This window comes from Prionailurus viverrinus, chromosome E3 (assembly GCF_022837055.1).
Source record: "Prionailurus viverrinus isolate Anna chromosome E3, UM_Priviv_1.0, whole genome shotgun sequence".
Taxonomy (NCBI): domain Eukaryota; kingdom Metazoa; phylum Chordata; class Mammalia; order Carnivora; family Felidae; genus Prionailurus; species Prionailurus viverrinus.
The window spans coordinates 18,501,287-18,525,529 of NC_062576.1; the positions used below are offsets into that span (position 1 = coordinate 18,501,287).

The following is a 24,243-nucleotide window of genomic DNA, read 5'->3' on the forward strand; positions in this document are numbered from 1 at the left end:
TGTTGGATGGCATTGGATTTGATTCATTCACAGAATCAGTGAGTACTCACTCGAGGCCCCCAAGACCACAGGAACTGCCAGGGCTTGGGATATGGGGATGAATCAGACCCAGGCACTCGCCGTCTAACCGGGGAGCAAAGTGGAGAATTCAAATAGCTTGTCATCAGTGCTGGGACAGCGGTGCATATATGGTGCTATAAGCAGCCACCTCCCCGTGAAGTTGGCAAGAAGACCTCCCTGAGGCAGAGGCTGGAAGGATGAGGGAACTCTTCAGAGGGAAACAGGGGAAGGGTGTTCTAGGCAGAGGGAACAGCATCTGCAAATGTGTGGAGCTGTGAGACCCTCTGCACTGGTTCAGGAAACTTGAACAGGTCCTACGGTAGAAATTTGGAAGAATGATTACATATTGTTATTTAGTTATGGTTTTACAGATTATCTGATTCCCCTCCCCTAGTAGAATGTAAGCAACATGAGGGCAGGAAATTTGTCAGCTTTATTCTCTGCTAGAGTCCCAGAGCCTAGATATGCTGTGAATGAACAAACGGAAGACAAAAGGGGCCCAGGGTGGATGATGTTGTCAGCTAAGCACTTGGGCTTTATCCTGGAGTCGGCTGGGGAGCCTCCGGAGGTTTAAAATAGAAAAGGGACATGGTCTGGGGTGCCTGGGTGTCTCAGTCAGTTAAGCGTCCGACTCTTGATTTCCCTGCAGGTCAAGATGTCACCGCTCATGAGTTTGAGCCACGCATCAGGCTCTCTGTTGTTAGCACGGAGCCCGGCTGGGATCCTGTCCCCTCTCTCTTTGTCCCTCCTCCACTCATTCTCTCTCTCCCTCTTTCTCAGAATAAATAAACTTTAAAAAAGAGACAAAAGACCTTTTTTTTTATTTTTTTAATGTTTATTTTTATATTTGAGAGAGAGAGAGAGAGAGAGAGAGCACAGGCAGGGGAGGGGCAGAGAGAGAAAGAGACCCTGAGACAGAACCCAAAGCAGGCTCCAAGCTGTCAGGAGAGAGCCCGACTGGAGGCTCGAACCCAGAGCCATGAGATCATGACCTGGGCCGAAGCCTGACGCTTAACCAACTGAGCCCCCCAGCCCCCCGGAAAAGGGACAAGATCTGATGTGGGTGGGAGGAAATCACTCTGACAATTATGTGAAGGTTAAAGAGGCCCGCTGAAGTCTTAAATTAGGACACTGTCAATAGAAATGGGTGCGGCCAAGTTGGGGAAAAAAAAAAAAAAAAAAAGAATAGCGGTATACAGTTAACAAGTAGCTTTGATTTTTACAACATCCCCGTAAGGCAGGCGTTTCCCGGTTTTACAGACTCAGCGAGGCTCAGTGACTTGGCCGAAGTCACACAGCACGCTGCTGGTGTAGCCCCGGGTGTCAGTCTTTTCTTTGCAGCGCCGCCGGACGCCGCACAAGATGGGGGTCCGACTGCGGCAGGTGGCAGCGGGAAATCGCCACTTCCGTTCAGTAACGGCGGGAAAACCTGGTCGACCACGGCTACGAGGAGCTGGTGACCGCAGAAGATCTGGCCGGGGAAGAACGGCTGGGAGAAGGAATTTGGGTCTCGGCGGCCGCCGTAGGAGCGGCGCTCGGATCCCCATGGCAACGGCAAGAAGCAGCGGGAGCTTCTGGGCGGTGCTGCCGCCGCGGCGGATTGGATGAGCGCGGCGCGGAATCCGTGAACTGCCCGCGGCCCCGCGGGTGCAGGTGGTTGGGGACCAGCGGACGGAGGGGGCCCGGGTGTGGGGACAGTCAAGGGTGTGGCCAGGGCCAGGCTGGGGCCTGCGAGGGGGGCGCCGCCCCGAATCCCCCGGACCCCCGACCCCACTGTCCCGACCAGTAGCCATCGTTCGGCCTCAGTTTCTCCAAACTGGGCGGGGGGTATCGGGCACCCCAGTCCAATGGCCCCTCTCAGCCTCTGAGACCCAGGACTTTCTCTCCTCTGCAGCTCCTGGACTGACCGGCGCTGTCCTGCCCCATGGACGTGAGTCCTAGGCCCCTTACCCTTTCCCGGAGGGACCCCCTAAGTGCCTTAAACTCGCCCTGACTTTGCCTGCCTTCGAGCCCGGACTGGACAGGGGGCTCTGTACCCAACGTAGACCCTTCGAGCTCCGGAGGAGAGCTGTGAGACAGTGCCGGGAATAGACTTCCCACGGAGCGCACATTCCCGCGCTTCTTGGCAAGATGAGATGCTTGCCAAGTAATCAAGGAGAAGAGGCATCCCAGGCTGGAGGAGCAGCTCGGGCAGAGCCTCGGGGGTGGGAGAGAGGGTAGGCGTTTGGGGAGCTGCTGGGACTTCGGTATGGCTGGAGTGGAGAGGAGGAGGGAGGCTGAGGTGGGCAGGGCTAGCTCGGGGCTTTGTCACCAAGATAAGAAGTTTGGACTGAGTCACTGGGAGCCATTGAAGGACTGGAAGGAAAGGACAGATACACAACACAGCTGGGATGGGAAGGGGCAGAATTGCGGGTTGTGAGACAGTCAGCGGCCAGTAATGTGGCCTAAGGGACAGTAAAGTAGTACAGAGGAATCAGAGACAATAGATATGTTATGGAGAGGCATTCTGAGAGGAAGAGCAACACATCTTGGAACATTCTAGAATGATCAACAGGTACCGATGGTGCTGAAACGGGGGCGACAGAGGAAGGTCACATTTGGGGAACAGGATAATGTAGTCCCAATGACTCTCTCCCCAGCATCTGATGGCTGTTCCTCCCCTCTTCCCAGCCACCTCCGGTGTCCCTCCTGGTATTTTTGCCTTCCTGCAGCCCCTCCCACCTCCTTGTCACCCCTTCCTCCTGTGCTTGTCCAGGCCTCCTCTAGCCCGTGGAACCCAACCCCGGCTCCCGTCAGCAGTCCCTCCCTGCTGCTCCCCATCCCCGCCATCGTCTTCATCGCTGTGGGCATCTATTTGTTGCTGCTCGGTGTAGTGCTGCTGACGAGACACTGCCTGCTGGTGAGGGGCCTGGTGGAGGCTGAAGGGTGGGCTCTGGGGAAGAGGAGGCGGTCAGTCGGTGCCCTCATCTGCAGGCCCTTACTCTGAGGCTCCTTTGCCATTTAGTCCCCGCATCTGTACCTATCACGGTCCCTCCTTTCCTGTCCCCCCCCCCCCCCCCCCCCCCCCCCCCCCCGCATGCCACCTGGCCCGCATCCTGAGTCCTTTCCATCTCCTAGGCCCAGGGCTGCTGCACGGACTGCAGCTCCCCCTGCAGGAAGCAAGGCGCTTCCCGGCCCCAGGACTGTTGCTGGACCTGTGCGGAAGCCTGCGACTTCCCTCTGCCCAGCCCTGCCCGCTGCCTGGATGCCTGCTGCCCCCAGCCCACCGAAGCTGTGAGTTCTTGTCCTGTCCCTGGCTCCCCGAGCCCCGACCTGGGCGCGCTCTGTGCGTTTTTGTGTTGTTGTTGTTCAACAACGTTGATTGCTGAGCACCTGCTTTAGGCCAGGCCCCGTTCAGGATCCTGGCTCAGTGGGAGACAGCCCAAGACACCATATACAGCACATCACATACTTTTCTGGTGCTGAAAACTACTTTGAGAGAAGAAAATAGGGCGGCAGCTGGAGAAAGGTGAGTACCATGTAGGGCACACAATGGCTTCCGAAAACGGAAATATAAACGACCCCTCTCACCGCTCCTTCTGTTCACTGAGTGAGCACTACATTCCAGACAGTGTGCCACTTTTACTGGCATTATTATTTTCTCAGCAACCCTGAGAGCTGGGTATTTTTTAAACATTTATTTATTTTTGAGAGAGAGAGAGAGAGAGAACGAGTAGGGGAGGGGCAGAAAGAGCCGGAGACACAGAATCCGAAGCAGGCTCTAGGATCCGAGCTGTCAGCACAGAGCCCGACATGGGGCTCGAACTCACGGACTGCAAGATCATGACCTGAGCCGAAGTGAGATGCTCAACTGAGCCACCCAGGTGCCCCTGGGTATTATTTTTAATGTTTATTTATTTTGAGAGAGAGAGAATCCCAAGCAGGCTCTGCATTGTCAGCACAGACCCTGACGTGGGGCTCGATCTCATGAATCATGAAATCATGACTTAGCTGAAATCAAGAGTCAGACGCTTAAACGACTAAGCCACCCAGGCGCCCCAAGAGCGCTGGGTATTTTTTAAAAAGCTATATAGTACTGATTATGAAAAGCATTGATTACAGTGTGCGTGTCGAAAAACATAGAAAGTACAAGTCACTTTATAAACCAGCTCCATAACCAAGGTTGCTACATTTTGTGTACATCCCTCATATACTAATATGCAGTACTATTCCTGCTATATTATGCCATTATTTGGTAAAGATGGGGTCATACCACACATACTGTTTCATCACAACTGCTACTTGCCCTTTTTACCTGGACATCACACCTTGACCCCCTAGCTATGCCTGTGTGTGTAGATAGTTAAGTATTTTTATCCTGTTTTTGCAGGGGGACAAGTTGCCTCCAGGAGGTTCGGTCAGAGTCTTGCAGAGCAAATCGCTCCATTGTGTGTTGAAACAGAATCCTCAGGGAGGAGCCTTGCTCCCAGAGGCCAGGCCATTTTTGCCTTTGTGGGTTTTACGATGTTAAATGTAACTGACCACCTTCCTATTTGGGGCTCAGATTTAGACAGCAAAGCTCTTGCCTTTGAAGTGGTGACCTTCCCCAGGAGGAAAGAGGGAGGATAAAAGACCCAGCAAATTCCTAACTTGTGCGGACCTTAGTTGGTTAAATTCCTGGGAGAAGTTGTGAGTTTTGAAATAAATTATGAGGCAAGGGGCTCTCCTTCAAATAATCTGCTTTTGGTTTCTGAGGGGTAGCCGGGAGAGGAGCCCAGGACTGGGGGTAAGAGGGCAAAGGGGAAAACGAAGACCCAGGGTCCTAAAAACTCCTATTTTATAGGAAATGCTGAATTACAAAGTGATTTCTGGCCCCCTCTCCTGGCGCGGGGGGGGGGGGGGGGGTGGGGGGGTGGGTGGGGGGAGGGAGGTTGCCCTTTGCCCCTTCTGTCAGTCTGGGCCTTTCCTCCCTGGTCAGACCCGTGAGGATGGAGTGAGGAATTCTGGACCTGGAGACCTCAGGGCCTGATCTTTCCGGCTTCAGCCAGAGCCAGGAAGGAAGGATTCTAGAATGACACAGAGCAGGGCGGATCATTCTGTCCTTGAGCCGTCTCTGTACGAAGTATAGTAAAGTGTCTGTTCTTCAGTTTCCTTATAGTAACAAGGACCACAAATATTACAAAGCTCTTGCCTACTTTATAGCTGTCTGAAACTGAGGCTTACAGAGGCTTGAGTGAGTCACCTGAGGCCTAGGCCAGGACACAAACCCAGGTGTCTTTTCCTTTCTGGGACAAACCTGCCTGCTCTGCTTCTTTCACAAGCACGTGGCAAGGATCTCATTCATTCACTCATTCATTTATTCATTCACTTATGTATTCACCTACCAAAGATTTATGGAGTCACTGTTGAAGCCCTGTGCCAGGCCCTAGGGGCTCAGCAAAACAAGCTGGACACGGTCCCGGCCGCACAGGGCTTCTATTCGAATGAAGGGCAGAGAAGAAAAAGTAGGCAGTTATGCTAGACCATGAGAAATGAAGTCATACAGCGCAGTGGTTGGTTCTCAGCCCTGTGTGTGATCAGAGGCACATATGAGACATAGAAAACCACGCGTCCAGGCCCCACACTCAGTAGGTCTGGGATGGGATTGGAGTTTGTGAATCAAAAAAAATTTTTTTAAATGTTTGTTTATTTTTGAGAGAGAGAGAGAGTGCGAACAGGGGAGGGGCGGAGAGGGGGACAGATGATGTGAAGCAGGCTCTGCGCTGACAGCAGAGAGCCCGACGTGAGGCTCGAACACATGAACCGTGAGATCATGACCTGAGCCAAAGTCAGACTGCTCAACCGATTGAGCCACCCAAGTGCCCTGGATTTCGTGCATTTTTAACAAATTAATTAATTAATTAAACAAACCCTGGGGCACATCAGGGTTAAGAACTATTGCTCAGGGCAGTGCCTGGGTGGCTCAGTCTGTTGGGCGGCCGACTCTTGATCTTGGTTCAGTTCTTTTTTTTTTTTTTTAATGTTTATTTTATTTATTTTTTTAAATGTTTATTTATTTTTGAGAGAGAGAGACAGAATGCGAGTGGAGGAGAGCCAGAGATAGAGGGAGACACAGAAGCCGAAGCAGGCTCCGGGCTCCGAGCTCCGAGCTGTAGGCACAGAGCCCAACACGGGGCTCGAACTCTCAGACCACGAGATCACGACCTGCGGCAAAGTCGGCACGCCCCCCTCCCCCCACCCCTGCCCCCGGTTTGCCTCCATGCTGGGCACGGAGCCTATTTAAAAACCTGGGGGAGAGAACGGGGACAAGAATATCTGCCTGCCATTGAGTGTTCACTGTGTACCAGGCATTGTCCTTGCCGCCATGAGCCTATGAAGGAGGCACATTTGGATGAGAAAACTGAGGCTCGAAACATGAATTAGCCAAACCTGGGCCTGAATTCGATTCACATCCGGGCCTGAGCTCTAACCACTAAAGATGGCTGGCCTTCCCAAAATCAAAGTGAGAGAAATCGAAGCGGAAAGAGCCTAACACACAAGGGTTAACGGTCTTGTGGCATTCTTGCCTAATGTACTGAAGTAGCAGATTCCTTCGAGAAGCCACATGGCTGCTTGTGAGAGTCGAGAAATCCATTAGACAGTTATAAATGACTAGCCGTAAACCCTTCCAGTGGACAGAGCCCAGAAATACTTTTCATACCCTCTCCTCTGAGCTGATGGCAACGGAGCGTCTCTCAGCCACCAGTCCTGTGTAGGGAGTGACGGTGTGGTCCTCCAAAACCCCACAGAGCCCGCTTCATGCCCAGACTGGGAGTCCCCAGGGAGGCCCCAAACCACCCCAGCATCAAACACAAGGGAACCACTTCAATCTCCCTTCCACCATGACACCTCTAGCCTCCTTCTTGAGAGACAATTCTGCTGGCACTACACCAGCCCAGTTCAGACCCCTGTCCTTGCAGCAGGCAGATCCCCTCCCCTCACCGCAGCCCCTACTGATATCTGATCTCACCAGTCATCTGACACCGCACCCCCAAACCTCAGCTGTTTGAAAGGTCATTCCCCTATTCCTGGCTTGGCCTGGTGTCTGATTGAGCTGTGCAACTGTGACTGTCACTAGCTCTGCCTCAGGCCTCCAGGAGCCAATCTCCTGTCACATCCTGGGTGTGTCCCACCCCAGCCACTTGGCCTGACTCCAGTCCATGCGTGAAGCAGTCACAGATCACCCTTGTCACAGGGCAGGAAGGGAGACATAGGACAGTTCTCCGTTCTTGTCACTAAGGACATGCTGTTCCTAGTTCCCAAGAGACAGACCCTTCTGATTTCCTTGAAGCCCTCTTCTTTCTTCTTTGCCCAAAGAGGGGGAAATGATTTGATTTATCCACTCATTCAACATTCATTTGTTTCTCACATACCTACTGAGCGCGAGTACCCGTGCTAGGCCAGTGGTGACATGAGATAAACTGTCCCTGTCCCAGCAGACCCAGAAAGAAGCTGGTATTCCTGGCATTGGTGTTGAGGGGTATCCCCCTCTCTAAGCCTCCATTGCCTCTTTTGTAAAGAGGCCCCCTGTGCAAGGTTCTGATACATAAAAGAGAGGTGACTCTGTGTGAAACACTAAAAAATTTTCTTAGATCTGTACGTTACCATTCTCAAAGACAATTGAGATTTTTTAAAAGTCATTCATGAATACAGTCTGTGCCTTGCGTGGAGTAGGCGCTCAGAAATGATGAACGAGATCCTGCAATCTGGTCTCATGCCAAGGAAGAAATTCACAAAACCAAGTCATTTTCATCATGGACAGAAAATGTGTGCTTTCCCCGGTCTCCTGGCTTGGAATTGAATGAGGCCACAAGGATATAGTAGAATCATCTTGGAGCTGAACATTGGGACTTAATCAAACAGGACTATTTGGTCCTCAGTCTCCTTGTCTATTAAACAGGAAGAAGGAAAGAACCGCCTGAACTCAGTTGTTTGGAACACTGCCTCCTTGCTGATTTAATAGCACAGGGAATTGATTTGTTCCCAAGAATGGTAGACGGTACCCTCTGTTCCACTGGGCAAATGGGACTCTCCAGGCCTCTCTGTTCCCTTCTCCCCTGAGAGGGAAACAGCGTAGGGCACTGGTCACCCTTCCTCCTGCCCACCGCCCTCACCCCTTTCTCCTCTCCCTCAGGGTTGGGCCTCTCGCTGCCCTCGCTGCTGCCCACTCTGCGACTGTGCCTGTGCGTGCCAACTTCCTGACTGCCAGAGCCTCAACTGTCTCTGCTTTGAGATCAAGCTCCGATGAGGACCCGGAGTCCTTGCCCTTTGGGGAGCGGCCAACCTCCTGGGCCCACATGTCCCTTTCCCTGAGGGGCGACTGGACACCCTTCTCTAGGCCACAAATGGCCTGCCCAGCTCATCAGCCCGGGAACCAGCTGTGGAGAGCCTGGCATCCTGCAGAGCAGGACTCAGAGAGCCCTTGGCCCGCTGGACTGCAACCCCTTTGGGGGGCCAGGAGGGAGAGGGGCTAGTGCTCTGGCAGGTGCCCCTCCCCGCCTCTCCTCCTCCCCACATAAACTGTTAAAATTGAAGGTGAGGGTGGGAGACACTACTCACCACAGACCACATTATGGGACAAACTTGAGCCTTGAGCGTCAGGATATAGGGGTACCACAACCACACCTTGTCCACGGACTCTTGGTTATTTTGAGGTGAGTGTAGTGCCTGCAGCTGCTCTCCCGCCAAAAGCTTGGTCTCCTGAGAATCACAACAGCCATCATCAGGGCCCAGAGGGGAGGGGGTTGAGAAGGAGGCAGAGAGGGCCACAGATCTGAGTCCCCTTTCCTCTCCTTCCCTCCCCACAGATCCCTGGCAAAGACTGATTTCTCTTGACAACCTTTGAGGGCCTCGGGCTGGATTTCCAAGGAAGAAATTTCCTCAGATGGACGGGTGAGTGGGCAGGGGCCCTCCCCCTGTCCCCCAACTAGGGCAGGCCCAGCGCTTCCTCCCCCTTCTCTCACTTTAGGCCCCACGCTGGCCTGAATGTCAGGGGCTTCAGGTTTCCCTAAATATAGGACCCTGCCAGGGGATCCGTGGCAAGGAAAGGGCAGGGGTCACCGGAGAAGGTTGGGGACATTGGCTGGGGGGGAGGGCAGGAGCTGCCTTATAACCCAGCCCAGAAGCGGCCTGGCTCACTCGCTGCTGACCAGGCTCTGCCCGCTCCTTCAGCCTCCTCGCAGGTGGGCGCCAGCAGGACGCCGCAGGGTTGGGGTTGGGCCTAAGGGGTCCAGATTAGGAGGGGAGGCTTGGCTGGTAGGATGAGGGACTCGGAATGTATCTGGGGGCCGACCGGCTAGGGACAGGTTTGAGTCTGGAGGGGGAAGTCAGGTCCCAGGGAGACGTTTGCGCGGGGACTCTGGCGCTGCATCTCCAGACTCGCTGGGGCGAGCGGCGGCCGGCCGGTTCCGCCGCAGTCTGGCTGTGGATGGCGGCGGAGGCCGCAGGCGGGTCTGCGCCGGCCCGGGCGGAGAGGGCGTGCGCACGCACGGCGAGGCCGGTCCCCCGCGGCCGCGAGCCCGACCCGACCCGGGCAGCTGGGGCGCCTACACCGGCGCGGGCGGGCCACCCGGAACGGCTGCCGCCCGGCCTCCGCCCCCCCGCCAGCCCCGCCGCCCTGTCGTGTTCCTCCCGGGGCAGCCACTCGCCGCCCTTTCCCCCCGCCGCTCTTCCGCCTGGGCTGGTGACCCAGGGAGGGGCGGCCCCGCGCGCCAGAGCCCGCAAGTCGAGCCTGCAGGCGAGGCCGGCAGACGCCCAACCTCCGGGTTCTGTCACAGTGTGACACACGCTGCATCAGCGCAGGCCGGAAGCTGGGGCTGCCCCGCGGCCGCGCGGCTGGGCCTAGACCGGGAGGCTGAGCCTCCGTCCTTTCAGGCTCTTGCACCCACTTGCCCCCACCTCCCTTCCCATCTCCTCCGGGGCCCCTAATCGGCTGAGTCACGGCTCCCCAGAACGCGCCAACTGGGGGGAGAAGGGAGACGGCGGGTGGGGGGGTGGAGAGCCCAGGCGACCCGAAGGATGTGGCCCGAGTCACGTCCTAGGGGGCCGGGGGGTGAGGGGGGGGGGGCAGGGATCGTGTTCTCGTAGCGCTGGCCCCGCCCAAGCGCCGCCTCCGGGCTTCGCCTTTCGGGGGCGGCCTCTCCACCGTTCCTCTCCTGCAATTGGACGCCAGCGCTCTCCCGGCCCCCTTCAAGGGAAAAAACCCGGCGGAGGCTGGCGCGGTGCCTTTATAAGCCCGGCGCCACCTCCCTGCTTCCCGCCCCCTGCGCCGCCCCCTCCGGAGCTGAGTAGGCTGCGTTCCGCTTGGAACGCGCCGCAGAACCAGGGTGCTGGTGACGACTGCCGCGTTCGCTCCCTCAGTCCGCTCGCCGGCCCGTCGCCCTCCACCGCCGCACCCCGCAAACCCGCCCCCTCCCGTGCCAGGTGAGCTCCCCTCGCCGTGTGCGAAGGTCAGGGACCCTGGAGAAGGATCCTGGGGGCAGTGGCCGGTCGGGTCGGAGCCCACCCCCATTCCCCCGTCCCAGCATCTCCCCCCGCCCCACTACCTCCCACATACATGCTCCCAGCCCGGACTCCTCAACCCTCTTCAGCTTGAGTTTCCTTGGTTTGCTGCGCAATGCAGCGACTACGCGCGCTGAGTCATGGCGGAGGAGGAAGCAGGACGAGATGAAGGGCCATTCCTTTTCTCCTTTTCTTGCTGGGATCCCAGGTGCAAAGGATTACGGCCCCTTGGCCTCTGCGGTGATCCTAAGAGGCAGCGAGGGGGTGGGGGCCAGCTCGTATACTCTCAGGGCTTCCGAAAGCGTGGTTGGTCCCTGCCCAGGGAGGTGGGACCCCCCTGGCGAGGAGGGGAAACCCCTTGGAGGCGCGTGCTGCTCAGTTAACACTTTCCGTGCCTTTACTTATCTGGTGACCTTGATTGTGAGCCTGGAACAGCTGCAGCCGTGCGGGCAGACAGGAGCATTTTCAGGGGAAGGGGTGGGGCCGCTCGCCTCTCTACAATTCTCTTACCCTGTATGAGCAATGGGATCGGTAAACCTTACCCCGTTCCTCCCCCTTGGGCTGGGCTTCCTCTGCTGCCCTTTCCTGGGCTTCCCGTTACCCTCCTGCCCTTTTTTCTAACACCCTTTTCCTAAGGCCCTCCCCCAACCCTGGGAGGAGAAGCTTGACCTTGGGATGTCCTTGAGGCTTTGGAGCCTGGGCGGGCCCTGGAATCTTGGGTGGATCCCGTACAGCAGTCAGAAGATCTGGGTTCTAGTCTCAGCTCTGGCCCTTGGTTTCTGTGGGACTTGAAGCCCAGAGCTTTCCCTTCTCTGGGTCCTTCTGTTGGGCCCTCTGCCTGATGTGCGACCTCTAAATTCTAAAATACTCCGGTTCGGTTCTGCTTCTAGGCAAGGTGACCCCATGGCAGAGCGCAAGCCAGAAGGGTCCAGCTTCTACATGACCTGTCTTTCCATGTCTCTGGCCTATTGCTTTACCACAGATGCCAGTACGCAACCCCACCCTAAGGTGGGAAACACCCAGCAACAAACAAAGTGAGGGAAGGTACAGGAGGCAGGCCTAGTACAGGGAAGTTGGGTGTAGGGGAGGCTTGGGCACAGGAAGTGCCCCAAGACCTGCCCAGTGTGGACTAGGGGAGGTAGGGAACCTTTGTCCTGACCTCCAGGCAAGGGGCCCTGCTTGTGGGGAGACCATGGGAAGACCCAGCTAACCATTCCTCCCCTGTCTGCCTCCTTTGGCCAGGAACTGACCGGCACCATGCCCTACCAATACCCAGCGCTGACCCCAGAGCAGAAGAAGGAGCTCTCTGACATCGCTCACCGCATTGTGGCTCCGGGCAAGGGCATCCTGGCTGCAGATGAGTCCACTGGTACGGGCAGGACACAGTGGGAGGAGGGCCCAGGGTTGAGGGTGACAGGCTGATCCTCTTATTTTTATACGATGTCCCCTCCTAGGGAGCATTGCCAAGCGGCTGCAGTCCATCGGCACCGAGAACACCGAGGAGAACCGGCGTTTCTACCGCCAGCTGCTGCTGACTGCCGACGACCGTGTGAATCCCTGCATTGGGGGTGTCATCCTCTTCCATGAGACACTGTACCAGAAGACAGACGATGGCCGCCCCTTCCCCCAAGTCATCAAATCCAAGGGCGGTGTTGTGGGCATCAAGGTGAGGGGGCTGGGTCTCAGGATATGAGATGGATCTCGGGGAAAGAAATCAGAGTGGCAGGCCGGGGTGGGGGTGGACATTGGGTTGGGAGCCTGGAGACGTGAGTGGAGTCTGCCCCAGGCCACCTCCGAAGCATGTGTGAGAAAAGCCAGAAACGTATGGGAACTGCTTGGCTTCTTTTTCTTTTCTTTTTTTAATATTTTAGTTAAGTAATCTCTATACCCGGTGTGGGGCTCGAACTCACAACCCCAAGATCGAGAGTCACGTGCTCCCCCGACTGAGCCAGCCAGGTACCCCTGCTTGGCACTTTTCATCCTCGTAACTCCAAGAGCAAGGCGTTCCCCTTGTACAGACTAAGACCCAGAAGCTCCAGGCAGTGAAGTGTTTGGCTCGCAGAGTTAGTAAGTGGTGGCAGTCCAGGCTTTGTCCAGTAACCTCCCCGTGTATTTTCCTTCCTAGGCCCAGGTATTGTAACTAACTGAAAACATTTGTAAACCGTGAGGTATCACTTAAGATTAAGTAAAGTGAGGGGCAGAGTGGAGTACTAGAGGTCACTCCTCCTATCTTATGTTGTTGCTGCCCCCCCCCCACCCCAACAGGTGGACAAGGGCGTGGTACCCCTGGCAGGAACGAACGGGGAGACTACCACCCAAGGTGAGGACCGTTGCCTGCCCTACGGACTGACTCACCCAGGCCACCAGCCCTCTGGGTGCCGAGGTTGAGTGGGGAGCCGCCTGCCCCCTCCTCTGCTGTGCTCTGACGATTCTGTTCCCTCTCCAGGGCTGGATGGGCTGTCTGAGCGCTGTGCCCAGTACAAGAAGGACGGAGCCGACTTTGCCAAGTGGCGCTGTGTGCTGAAGATTGGGGAACACACCCCCTCAGCCCTTGCCATCATGGAAAACGCCAACGTGCTGGCCCGTTATGCCAGCATCTGCCAGCAGGTGGGCCTCCAGTTCCCCAGCAGGCCACCTCCCACCTCATTTGGTTCCAGAGTGTCAGCTAGCCTGCCACCCATCTGCCAGGATACGTACCTCCCCCAGCGCAGTTGTTCTGGATCTTCCCCAAGCATCAGGCTCGGGCCTGTGGAGGACACTCGGGGGCTCTGTGAGCAGAGGGGCAGAATAGGGATTGTGTGGGTGTCTTGGAGGAGATGCCTATTCCCTACAGTCTGCTGAGGGCCGTGAGGCCATGAGTCGCTGTCACCATGGCATGGAGATAAGATCTTGGCTGATAGCTGTGGAGAGCTATGGGTGGGCTTCAGCTTAGAAGGCCTCATGGCCACCCTGTCCCTCACCCCACAGAATGGCATCGTGCCCATCGTGGAGCCCGAGATCCTCCCTGATGGGGACCATGACTTGAAGCGCTGTCAGTATGTAACCGAGAAGGTAAGTTCCCTGCCTGCCTGGGCAGTATGGTGGATAGGCGACTGGGCGAAGGGCTGTAGGACTGACCCCTGTTCCCCCTGCCTCCCCCGCCTCGATCACAACCGACTTTGGCCCTGCTCTGCTCTAGGTGCTGGCTGCTGTCTACAAGGCTCTGAGTGACCACCACATCTACCTGGAAGGCACTTTGCTGAAGCCCAATATGGTAACCCCAGGCCACGCCTGCACCCATAAATACTCTCATGAGGAGATTGCCATGGCAACGGTCACAGCTCTGCGCCGCACGGTGCCCCCCGCTGTCACTGGTGAGACCCACGTCCTCATCTTGACCTCTGGGAGGTAGATGAACTGTGCCCACAATCTTTACGCCCATTTGGTCTGACTTCCAGCTCAGCTTCTAGGGGCTCCTACCAAGCCCTGAGTCTCTGACTATATCTGCTTCCCCCCCTTCACCCCTTGTTCTACAGGGATCACCTTCCTGTCTGGAGGCCAGAGTGAGGAGGAGGCATCCATCAACCTCAACGCCATCAACAAATGCCCCCTGCTGAAGCCGTGGGCCCTGACCTTCTCCTATGGCCGAGCCCTGCAGGCTTCTGCCCTGAAGGCCTGGGGTGGAAAGAAGGAGAACCTGAAGGCTGCCCAGGAGGAGTATGTCAAGCGAGCCCTGGTAAGGATGGGGGCAAGAGGCGGGCGGGGTGCCGGGGCGGACGGGATTCTGATGAGACCTCACTCTGGCTCCTCTCCCCTCTTAGGCCAACAGCCTCGCTTGCCAAGGAAAGTACACCCCAAGTGGTCAGGCTGGGGCCGCAGCCAGCGAGTCTCTCTTCATCTCTAACCATGCCTACTAAGCGGAGGTGTCCTAAGGCTGCCCCCTCAACACTCCAGGCCCCGTCCCCTCCCACACTCACTCTGGAGGAGGGGACTTCACCCAGGGCTCCAGGCTGCTCTTTCCCATCACTTTTGCCTCCCATGTGACATTGGTGTGTGGTGTTGTCTGTATATGCTAACTCCACTGCTCTTTCCAGCCCACTGCCAATAAACATCTATTTAAGGGGGAGTGTGCCGTCCGTGTCTGGTGTTCAGGACCGGGGAGGGCCAGGGGAGGTGGCAGAGCCTAGGAGAAGAAAGATCCCTTGTTTCCTATTCTTCCTTCCTGGGCAGGAGAAAAGTGAATGGGTTGGGAGAGGACCTTCCTGCTTTGTTTTATGCTTGCCCAGGGCTTCAAGAAGAGAGCTCGTGACATTTTCTCCCTACCATCAAGCTCCCCATCCGCTTTTACCAGCAGCACCTGATAAGGCTCACGGTGGGGGGGAGTATGTGTTAGGCTCAGTCTCACTTTTAGACCCAGAACTCCCAGGTGCACAAGGCCCCTGTGACAAAAACAGCCACTAACCTAAGCCAACATTTCCTGAGTGGTATGAGCCAGGTGACAACGACATGACACCACGCAAGTGATCTGTATGAGTGGGTGTTGTTATTCCCATCTCCCGCTTAAGTCCGTGCTGCCTGAGGTTGCACTTTCTTGATGAAGACAAGATTATTAATGCCTATGTCCTTAATCTGTACTGTTGAGCTTGTCTGTTTTCCCATCTCAACAGGAGATGGGATTAGAACTGGTTTCTTAATTAATCTTCCTTGGACCATGGAACCGCCTGAAGAACCTGGAATTTATTCCAACAACCCCCTCAACAACACAGATTGTTCAGCCCCCTCAACAACACAGGGCGCAGGTTCCAGGTTAAGAACTGGGCCAAAGTAGCTGCTGCGTTCCGTGAAGCCAGAATGAAGGCCCCGTACTTAACGCCTCTGCCACACCTTGAACCCTTTCCCAGTCACCCAGGTTGGGCTGTAGCAGTAACTGCATCAGGTCTCTTGAGCTGTTAAAGGCCCTAGTTCTAACCAGGGATCTTAGTGAGTCCTGCCACTTCCTGAATTTCCCTCTGGGCCCTTGACTGTCTGAGCTCCCTTCTGGAGGGAAAAAAATAACGTTGACTTTTGTGATCTCTCTGGACCTACTGAATTCCTGTAGTGATGTGCATAGAACTGACTTAACCTAGGACTTTTTAGGAGTTTAAGACCTTGGTCATTTCCTTCAGTGCACATCTGCATCTATTACCTACATACAAAACCAACCCCACTCCCAGTGCCTCTCTCAACTTTGGCCTCGCTTCTGTGCCTAGCCTCACTCAATACTCTGAAACAAAGTGTTAAGGAAAGCAAATAAAAATTGAAGGGCAACAGAAGATAGCAAAAAGGAGTTTTCAAAAGGGAGCAGCATGTGCAAAGTCTCAGACACCAAGTATGCTCACAGACCAGTCACTTCCCCAAATACCAGTGGCGGGGGTGGGGGGTGGGGGGTGGGCTTTTTATACTAACGGTGAATTCCAGAACGTGTGATAGGTGGAGATACTAGAACTAATTCCTTAAAAAAAAAAAAAAAGGAATAAAACTTGCAGGCAACAGGAAGCAACTGAGGGGTGTTGGGGGTGGGGTACTGTTCTGGAATTGGGGAGGTCATTTTGACTGAGGCCCAGACTCGGTGTGGGCAAGGTGGACTCCTGCCTCTAACTTCGGAGGTCCTCTACGGCAGAGATTTCTCTGGGGCCACGGAAAGAGATTTGGACAGGATTCTTCCAGCCCCTGAACAAATGTTTAGGTATGCCTACTGTGCCAGGCCTCGTTCTAAGCACCAGGGCTGCAAGGGTGACCCTCAGGGATGGGTAGGCCGACTCAAACAGGTAAATAAAAGCGTGTCACAAAATTACACGGCGGCCCCGCGGCTCAGCTTGCTTCCCTAACGGAGATGGGAGTGGGGCGGACTGAGGCGTCCATCAGCTCGCAAGAGGCGGGTCCACCGGGCCCCCGGTGACCTCCGCCCGCGCGCTGCCCACATCCGCTTCCTTCGGCTCATCCCCACTCCTCTGCTCCGGGAGGTGGGGGTAAGGGCGCGGCGCGCGAGGGGGAAGGTGTGTATGACGCCACATCCGGCGCGCGGCGGAACTGATCTCCCTTTGCTTCCGCGGCGGGGCCGGAAGTAGAAGCGGCGGTGGCGGCGGCCCAAAGCGGAGGGAAGGAGGAAGGCAGGCAGGGAGTCCGGGAGCCGGAGCCGGAGTCGCGGCGGCGGTAATAGGCTGAGACCCCTCTAGGCCACCGTCCCGAGCGCGGGATCGCGGGGTTCGGCGGGAGTTAGCGGGGAGCGGCCAGGGCCGTGGGACGCTGGGGGTCCCGGGGCCGATGTGAGGGGAGGTGGGGGTGGGGGGGGCCGGGCCGGCTCCAGAATTTAGTTGCCTCCCCCCCCACCCCACCCCCCCCGCTCCCCCTACGGACGCTCTGATCCACGGACTCGTCTTCTCGTTCCTCAGGAGACCCCTGTGCGGTGCGGAGGGGGCGGCGGCCCCGGCTCTGACCCGCGCCGGGGGCGGGTGGTGGGCCATGGCGGAGATCAGCGACCTGGACCGGCAGATCGAGCAACTGCGGCGCTGCGAGCTCATCAAAGAGAGCGAAGTCAAGGCCCTGTGCGCTAAGGCCAGGTGAGCCTGGTGGCCCCGCTGCCCGAGGGGGTTCCGGTCTGGGGCAAAGCCAGTGAGAACTTGGGGCCTGGATCATCCTGGCATCTTTCCCAGAGAGGAGCAGAATAGGGCCACTTCCCTCGAGCAACCAGCCTGTTGGGAGAAGACAGACCTGGATAAAGACACCGAAAGTATGAAGTGACGCGTTTTCAGTGGTGTTAGAGAGTCATAAGATACTTAGGAAGCTCACGGAAACAACTTTACCTGCCGGAGGAACAGAGGTTTCTTGGAGGAACTGAACTTTGGGGATAAGCCCAACCCTTGAGTTCTGTGGGAAGTAGGATGATGTAGTGGTTAGGAGCTCAGGCTTTGGAATGTGATGGTTCTAGGTTGGGAGGTGAGCTCTGCCACTTACCGGCTGTGTTGGTGATCTTGAGGTCCCTGACAGTTTCTTCATTTGTAGACTGGGGATAATAGTACTTACTAAGATGGCTGTGACGAGTCAGTAAGTTGGTGCGTGGGGTGGGCTTAGCATAGTTCCTTGGTACAACGTAAGTGCTCACTAATCCTTAGGTGTTACTGTTGTTACCGTGTAGGAAGAGGGCATTGCTGATATGGACTGAAGTCATCAGGGAAGGCTTCTAAGAGAAGGTGGCCTGGAAGGATGAAAATCATTTGGCTGGCTGATGGGAGCAGGGCCAGGGAGGAAGGACATTCGTAGTAGGATGAGGGCGGGAGTGGAGGCCCCGAGATGTGTGGGCACCAGCAAGGAGACCACTTAAACCTGCCTCCCCTAAGGTACTGTTTGCAGCTTGCACCGTGCCGGAGAATTGTAGGGAAAGAGCCAGGAGAACCACCGTACGTTTGTTGAACAGCAGGCCCACGGTTCCACAACAGGCCTCGTACTGGCAAGGAACTTCCGTCTTCCTCACAGCAGTTTTGTGAGGTCAGGACTATTTGCTCCATTTAACGTGACTCCTGGAGGCCTGATGACTTGACTGAGGTCACCCAGAGAGAACGTGGCGGGGCTAGGTTCTGAACTTGTGGCTCTCAGACTTTTGCTTGGTTTTACTTCACACAGACAGACTCATAGCAGTGAGACGAGGCCTGTTTGGTGAACAGGCAAGGCCCTTTTTTGTCTGTGACTGTGTTTTGCCGTTTGAAGAAAATTTCCCTGACTGGAAGAGCCCCAAGATGTTTTTAGTCATCCCTGTTCTCTCTGTCTTGAGTGGCATTTTTAGGAACTTAAACCAACTGTTGCCTGGCACTGTTCTTTTTCCTGTTAGACTCATCTTGCCCAGAGGGCCTGAATTGATTTGGTGGTGAGGATAGCTAATGCTCAAATAGCACGGTGGAGTTTTCAGAATAACAGAGAGGTAATTTATTCCGTCTCCATTGCTCTTGGCAGCAGCCCTGTGGCTTCGTCAGGTCAAGCGTGAGTGTTTCACAGAAGAGGAAACTGAGTCTCTGAAAAGATAATGTCTTGCCTGCAGTTTCACAGCTCGTTGGAGGGGAGGTTCATTTTGGATCCAGATCTTTCACTGTACTCCATGCTCATTGACAGCCAAGCAGAGACACTTAAACTGTGTACAAAGCACTGGGGAGCTATAGAGGACTGAGGAGTGGGAGAGTCCCATCCAGCCGAAACTGAGAAGGGCCTGGGAGGTACTGGGCTGAGGCCCAAGTTGGCCAGTATTATCTTGGGCCCATTCTGAAGGGGGAACAACTCTTGCACCTGGCCATGGCCTCCTGGAGACCCACCAGGGGCCCAGCCAAGGCTGAAAGTGTCAGGAACCTCCCTTTGCTCACAGGGTACATAGTCTCAAACCCTTGGAACTAGAGAGGCCTCAAGGCCGTTCCCCTTAATCTTGTGGGCTACAGAGGTCTGCCCCTCTGTGTGTGGACTGAACTCAGTCCTACTAAAAATACCAGTACAGGAAAAGAGCAGAGGGTTTGAATCCGGTGGTTTTCAATATGAGTCCCAGCTTCGTCACCTATAAACGATGTAATCCTGGTCAAGTCTCTCCATCTCTCCAAGTCTTTGAAGTCCTTACGGAGCTCAGATGAGATTCTGCATCTGTAGGGACAGGGGCTGGCACTTTGGCAGGCATTTTCTAAAGGTAGCATTCGTTGTGGAAGTAAAGGTGGGCGGGTGTGACCCCTGAGAGGGCGGATGATGTGCTGTGAGTGACAGAGCTGGGCTTGGAGGCTGGGCCCGGAATCTGTGGATGAGGCCGGCACAGATTCATAGGAGATTGGGCTCCTGAGTTCAGTTCATTCACTCTCCAGCTTCGTGACCGTGATCCTGCCCCCTTTTTTCTCTAAGCCTTGGTTTTTCTGTCGAGGAGGGAAAGAACCTCCCCGAGTCCATTGGGGAGGTCATCATAAGCAGTTGGTGTGGAACAGTGCTTCACGCCAGATGCGTTCCTAGCGGGAGGGCCTGGTTGTTGGATGGCCGCTCGATCACTGCCAGTGCCTTCCCCTGAACGTCCCCCCATTCCCAGAAAGCCAAGCAAACGCACTTCCCTCAAGCCACCTTTTTCATAGAGAGCATCTTCAGGGCCATAGGTGAAAGCATCCGTTCTCGGAGCTCAGGGAGCTGCTTGTCTCCTAGGAGGAGGCTGGCAGAAAAAGGCCAGTGCCTGGGCACCCCCCACACCAGAGTAGCTAGGTGGCAGCGCCAGGCTGCCTGAATTATATCCCACCTGTATGACCGTGGCCAGTTTATTCGCCTGAGCAGTGGGTGTCACCACAGTGCCCGCCTTGGGGGGTGGCCGTTGGGTTTGTGTCATCGACACCAAGCTCTTACTACGGTCCTGGGGTGTGGCGTGAACTGGAGCGGTCACTGCTGCCATCATCACCAAGGGTGAAATCTGGAAACGTGGCACCGCTTACTTCGCTGTGTGTGTGTAGCTGACAGAGTGGTTTCACGTCACGCGCTCTCGAGTAGTAGTAGACTTCACTGCAGGGAGGAACGAAAGAACAAAGTTGTCGCTCCCTCTAAGTAAGGCAAAAGCGCATCACTTTGATGGTGTGTTTGATCACTGGGTGCCTTTGGACAGTCTGGGGAAAGCCTCCGTGACGGGCGGAGAGGAGGCTCAGCCGGGGGCACGGTCTCGGAGCGCTCCAGGCCAAGGGAGCAGCATGAGCAGAGAGCTCTCTGCGTGGAGAGCGGGTCTGTTCTCTGGAGCGAGCACTGGATGTGTGAAAGAGGGCAACAGGGAGGGTCAGGGCTTGAAAGGCCACTGTCTCCTTGGAAAGGCTTTGAATGCCGCAGCAAGAGTTTGGGCTCTGGCCTCTTGGCCTTGGGGAGGCCTGCAGTCAGCCCATCCTGGGGATATTGCACACCTCACTCCTGCCCCCTAGAGGTTCAAGGCCCACCTCAGATCCTCCCTTCCAAAAGATGAGGAACTGGGCTGGGCTGAGCTGGGCTGGCCTGGCTGTGGTGACCCTGGTCTTCTCCTGTCCCCAGAGAGATCTTGGTAGAGGAGAGCAACGTACAGAGGGTGGACTCGCCAGTCACAGTGAGTACCGCGTGGCCTTCCAGAGCCTAGGCACATGGCCGTTCCCCTTAATCTTGTGGGCTACAGAGGTCTGCCCCTCATCCCTGAGAGCCCGGAAAGTCCCGTGTATCCCTCTCCCATCTTCAAGGGAGCTTTGCTATACGAAATGGATGTTACGGGAAGGGTCTTTTGAGCCGATGGGGGGATACTCTTGGTCAGGGCAGAAGGACTCTGAATCTGGTGAGTGATTCTACCCCACGCGTTTCTGTGTATTCTGTGTCATTAGTAGCTTTATTCCGGGTTCCTTGAGGGAAACACGGAGAGGAAGGGGCCAGGTCCTCCAGAAGCTACAGGCCTAGCTCGAGAGACCTAGTTTTAGCTCTTGCCCACAGAACAGCTGGCACTCAGTGCGGGATGGGGGGTGATTCCAGAGCAGACGAAGTCCGGGTAGGAGAGTAGATTGGTGGCCCTGAGAAGTTGAGGTTTCGCTGGGAGCGATAAGGAGCTACTAAAGCACTGGGTGTTCTGAAGGCCAGCCCCTGGAGGCGGAGGCTCTCCGGCTGTGCGAGTTCCGACCCAGCTCTGCTCACTTCCTAGGTATGCGGCGACATCCACGGGCAATTCTATGACCTCAAGGAGCTGTTCAGAGTGAGTGTGGGGAGACTCTGGGACAGGTGACCTGGGGGGTGACTGGAAGACCCCTTTAATTGAGAGTGGAAGCTTTGACTTGGGTGAGTGAGAGGCCTCCTGTTTGGTGGGCCCTCTGTGAAAGAAGGGCCTCAAGTTGACCGGCACATGGGCTGCCACGGCGGGGGACAGGTGAGGATCGAGCAAACCCTTCTCCCCCCGCTCCTCCCTCCCCAGGTGGGTGGCGACGTCCCTGAGACCAACTACCTCTTCATGGGGGACTTTGTGGATCGTGGTTTCTACAGCGTCGAAACGTTCCTCCTGCTGCTGGCACTTAAGGTGGGAACCTGGGCTTCCGGTGCCCACACCCGGGCCGCCTCCGGCCTGACCTGTGTCCTTCCTGCCCTCGTCTCCTTCTCCATCCACCCCCAGCTCTGAGCCGTCCTGCTGGTGTTCAGCTTGCCCGGGGATGGGCAGAGCAGCTTTCCTTGGCTCGGGGCATCTGATGGGGTTCCTGGAGGAGAAGGCGGAGCTGCGCCATTGGAGGGGAGGGAATAGAGGCTCCCCGTGCTCGGAAAGTGGCAGGGTGTTGAGTTCACCTGGGTGCGGTATCCGTTGGTAGGCCAGATGACAGAGCACCTGAGGGTCTCGGTAAGGACTTAGTGGTGAAAGGGGAACCGATAGGTTGTAGTTGATGGGGAGGGGTCAGCCTCAAATCCCCTAGAGGAGGGACCAGGGCCTGTGAGGTTGGCAAGAGATGGCATGACTCTGGGCCGGGGTAGTGGTGAGGTGACAGGGTGGGCAGGTATGAGGAGATCTGGGAAGGGCCGGTGGGGCTGTGAGGGAGGGACAGAGCCCAGCCCCCAGCCCTGGATCGGTGGCCCCCTCCAGGTTCGCTACCCTGACCGAATCACCCTGATCCGGGGCAACCACGAAAGCCGCCAGATCACCCAGGTCTACGGCTTCTACGACGAGTGTCTGCGCAAATATGGCTCGGTGACCGTGTGGCGCTACTGCACTGAGATCTTTGACTACCTCAGCCTGTCGGCCATCATCGATGGCAAGGTGGGCCGGCTACCCCTCCCGCGGGGATCGGACTCACGGGGGAAGAGGCGCTGGGCTTAGCCGGCCTTCACTCCTTTCATGTCCCCCTGTAGATCTTCTGCGTGCATGGGGGCCTCTCCCCGTCTATCCAGACCCTGGACCAGATCCGGACGATTGACCGAAAGCAAGAAGTGCCCCATGACGGGCCCATGTGTGACCTGCTCTGGTCTGACCCTGAAGGTGAGGGCAGGCAGGCAGGGCAGGGTGGCTCTACCCTTAGTGTGGCAGGAGACTGAGGGGGTCTTGTAGCTAAAGCAAGCGCCTTGAAGAGACAGGCCAGGCGGGCTTAGGGAAGAGCAGAGTGGAGCTGGTCTTCACTGGTGTCTGCACTTGGCCGGCTTGCCCCCTGGCACCCTCAGAGAGGAGGAGGAGGAGTGTGGGCAGCTGGTGCTCGTGAGCTCGGAGAGGGGATGGGTGTGTATTTCATCGCTCAGAGGCTTGTTTGGGACGAAATCATTGGCCCCCTGAACCTGAAGGGGCTTCTGCAGAGTTCACACTCCGAGAACGACGGCCCCACGAACGTCCCTCATTTTGTGGGGTTCCCCAGCTGGTACAGAGCAGAGCCAAGACTGAACGCTGAGTCTCCCAAGTACCAGTCCAGAGCTCCTGCTGTAACACGCACAGCCTCCGCCCCCTCACTGCCGTGCCCGCCTGCCTGGCCACTGCTCCCAGGGCGGCCAGGACAGCCCTTGTTGTCACCTGCTGGACCAGTGTGGTCATTATAAGTGTCTTCTCTCGCTTTTGTGTGCACCTGTTTGGCCTGTAAGTCACATGGTCACTCTGGTTATGGGGTAGCTCCAACCGTCAGAAAATTCTTTCTCCTTTGGAGCTGATTTTCTCCAGCATTTGCTGTCCTGTCTCCAGGATACCCCAGAACACAGGCCGTGTGCTCTGGCCCCGTGGGGCTTGATTGAGAGAGGGGGACAGGATGGTCTCTTTCGAAGGGCGGTGGGCACCAGAGAAACCTCGAGGACACCCTCTCCCCCCATCCCTACCTTCCTTTGCCTCAGACACAACAGGCTGGGGCGTGAGCCCCCGTGGGGCTGGCTACCTGTTTGGCAGTGACGTGGTGGCCCAGTTTAATGCAGCCAACGACATTGACATGATCTGTCGCGCCCACCAACTGGTGATGGAAGGTTATAAGTGGCACTTCAATGAGACTGTGCTCACTGTGTGGTCGGCTCCCAACTACTGCTACCGGTGAGCTGCCTGGGCCAGGGAGTGGGGGTGGGGGTGGGGGCCTGGGCTGACCCACTCCTCTCACACCACTGCCCTCCGCTTCTAGCTGTGGGAATGTGGCAGCCATCTTGGAGCTAGATGAGCATCTCCAGAAAGATTTCATCATCTTCGAGGCTGCGCCCCAGGAGACCCGGGGCATCCCCTCCAAGAAACCCGTGGCCGATTACTTCCTGTGATCCCTCCAGCCCCTCTGGCCCTCGGACCACTGTGACTCTGCCCTCTTCTCCAGACGGAGGCTGGGCGTTGGGGGGTTGTCTCGGCTCTGCTCTCCCCCCAGAGAGGGCACTTCGAGGGTGAGGACTTTCTCTGGAGATGCTTGGAGCTTCCGCTCCATGCTCCTCTCCTTTCTCCCCACTTGAACCATGATGTTTCCAATAATTTTTTGTTTTTCTTTTTTCCTTTTTTTTTTTTTTGTTTGTTTTTAGATAAAAAAATTTTGAGAGAAAGAAAAATTCTAATAAAAGGAGAAAAATGGTCTTTGGGTTTGTGTCAGACTCGATTGGTATTGAGCAGCGATGCCGGCCTTGGGGCCTGGGGTAGACCTGAGGACCTTGACTGCCCCAGAGCCTCCTGGTCTGCATCCAGTGACAGTGACTTCTGGGAAGGCTTCCGCCGTGCCAGGCAGAGGGCTGGGT

The 24,243-nt window shown here is 56.3% G+C and overlaps 3 protein-coding genes across 6 annotated transcripts; all 3 read left to right on the top strand.

Moving 5' to 3' along the window:
* Positions 1-1,645: 1,645 nt before the first annotated feature.
* Positions 1,646-8,661, top strand: LOC125154684 (keratin-associated protein 10-2). Of its 2 annotated transcripts, XM_047839214.1 has the most exons (5): positions 1,646-1,713; positions 1,955-1,990; positions 2,816-2,959; positions 3,178-3,333; positions 8,213-8,661. In XM_047839214.1, the coding sequence occupies exons 2-5, from the start codon at positions 1,985-1,987 to the stop codon at positions 8,324-8,326; spliced, it is 420 nt and encodes a 139-aa protein (XP_047695170.1). In that variant the 5' UTR covers positions 1,646-1,713; positions 1,955-1,984; the 3' UTR covers positions 8,327-8,661. The 2 variants fall into 2 exon arrangements, with proteins under 2 accessions (XP_047695170.1, XP_047695169.1); XM_047839213.1 differs by lacking the exon at positions 1,646-1,713 and having other exon boundaries at positions 1,768-1,990.
* A 1,661-nt stretch (positions 8,662-10,322) lies between these two features.
* Positions 10,323-14,683, top strand: ALDOA (aldolase, fructose-bisphosphate A). Of its 3 annotated transcripts, XM_047839209.1 has the most exons (10): positions 10,323-10,500; positions 11,469-11,586; positions 11,821-11,947; positions 12,033-12,244; positions 12,844-12,898; positions 13,025-13,185; positions 13,546-13,629; positions 13,757-13,931; positions 14,094-14,293; positions 14,379-14,683. In XM_047839209.1, the coding sequence occupies exons 2-10, from the start codon at positions 11,482-11,484 to the stop codon at positions 14,472-14,474; spliced, it is 1,215 nt and encodes a 404-aa protein (XP_047695165.1). In that variant the 5' UTR covers positions 10,323-10,500; positions 11,469-11,481; the 3' UTR covers positions 14,475-14,683. The 3 variants fall into 3 exon arrangements, with proteins under 3 accessions (XP_047695165.1, XP_047695166.1, XP_047695167.1); XM_047839210.1 differs by lacking the exon at positions 11,469-11,586; XM_047839211.1 differs by lacking the exon at positions 10,323-10,500 and having other exon boundaries at positions 11,501-11,622.
* Positions 14,684-16,604: 1,921 nt separating this feature from the next.
* Positions 16,605-24,061, top strand: PPP4C (protein phosphatase 4 catalytic subunit). The gene is made up of 9 exons (XM_047839162.1): positions 16,605-16,749; positions 16,989-17,156; positions 20,608-20,659; positions 21,236-21,286; positions 21,503-21,604; positions 22,157-22,330; positions 22,423-22,549; positions 23,380-23,569; positions 23,655-24,061. Exons 2-9 carry the CDS (start codon positions 17,059-17,061, stop codon positions 23,782-23,784), a joined length of 924 nt encoding a protein of 307 aa, XP_047695118.1. The 5' UTR covers positions 16,605-16,749; positions 16,989-17,058; the 3' UTR covers positions 23,785-24,061.
* The last annotated feature ends 182 nt before the right edge of the window (positions 24,062-24,243 follow it).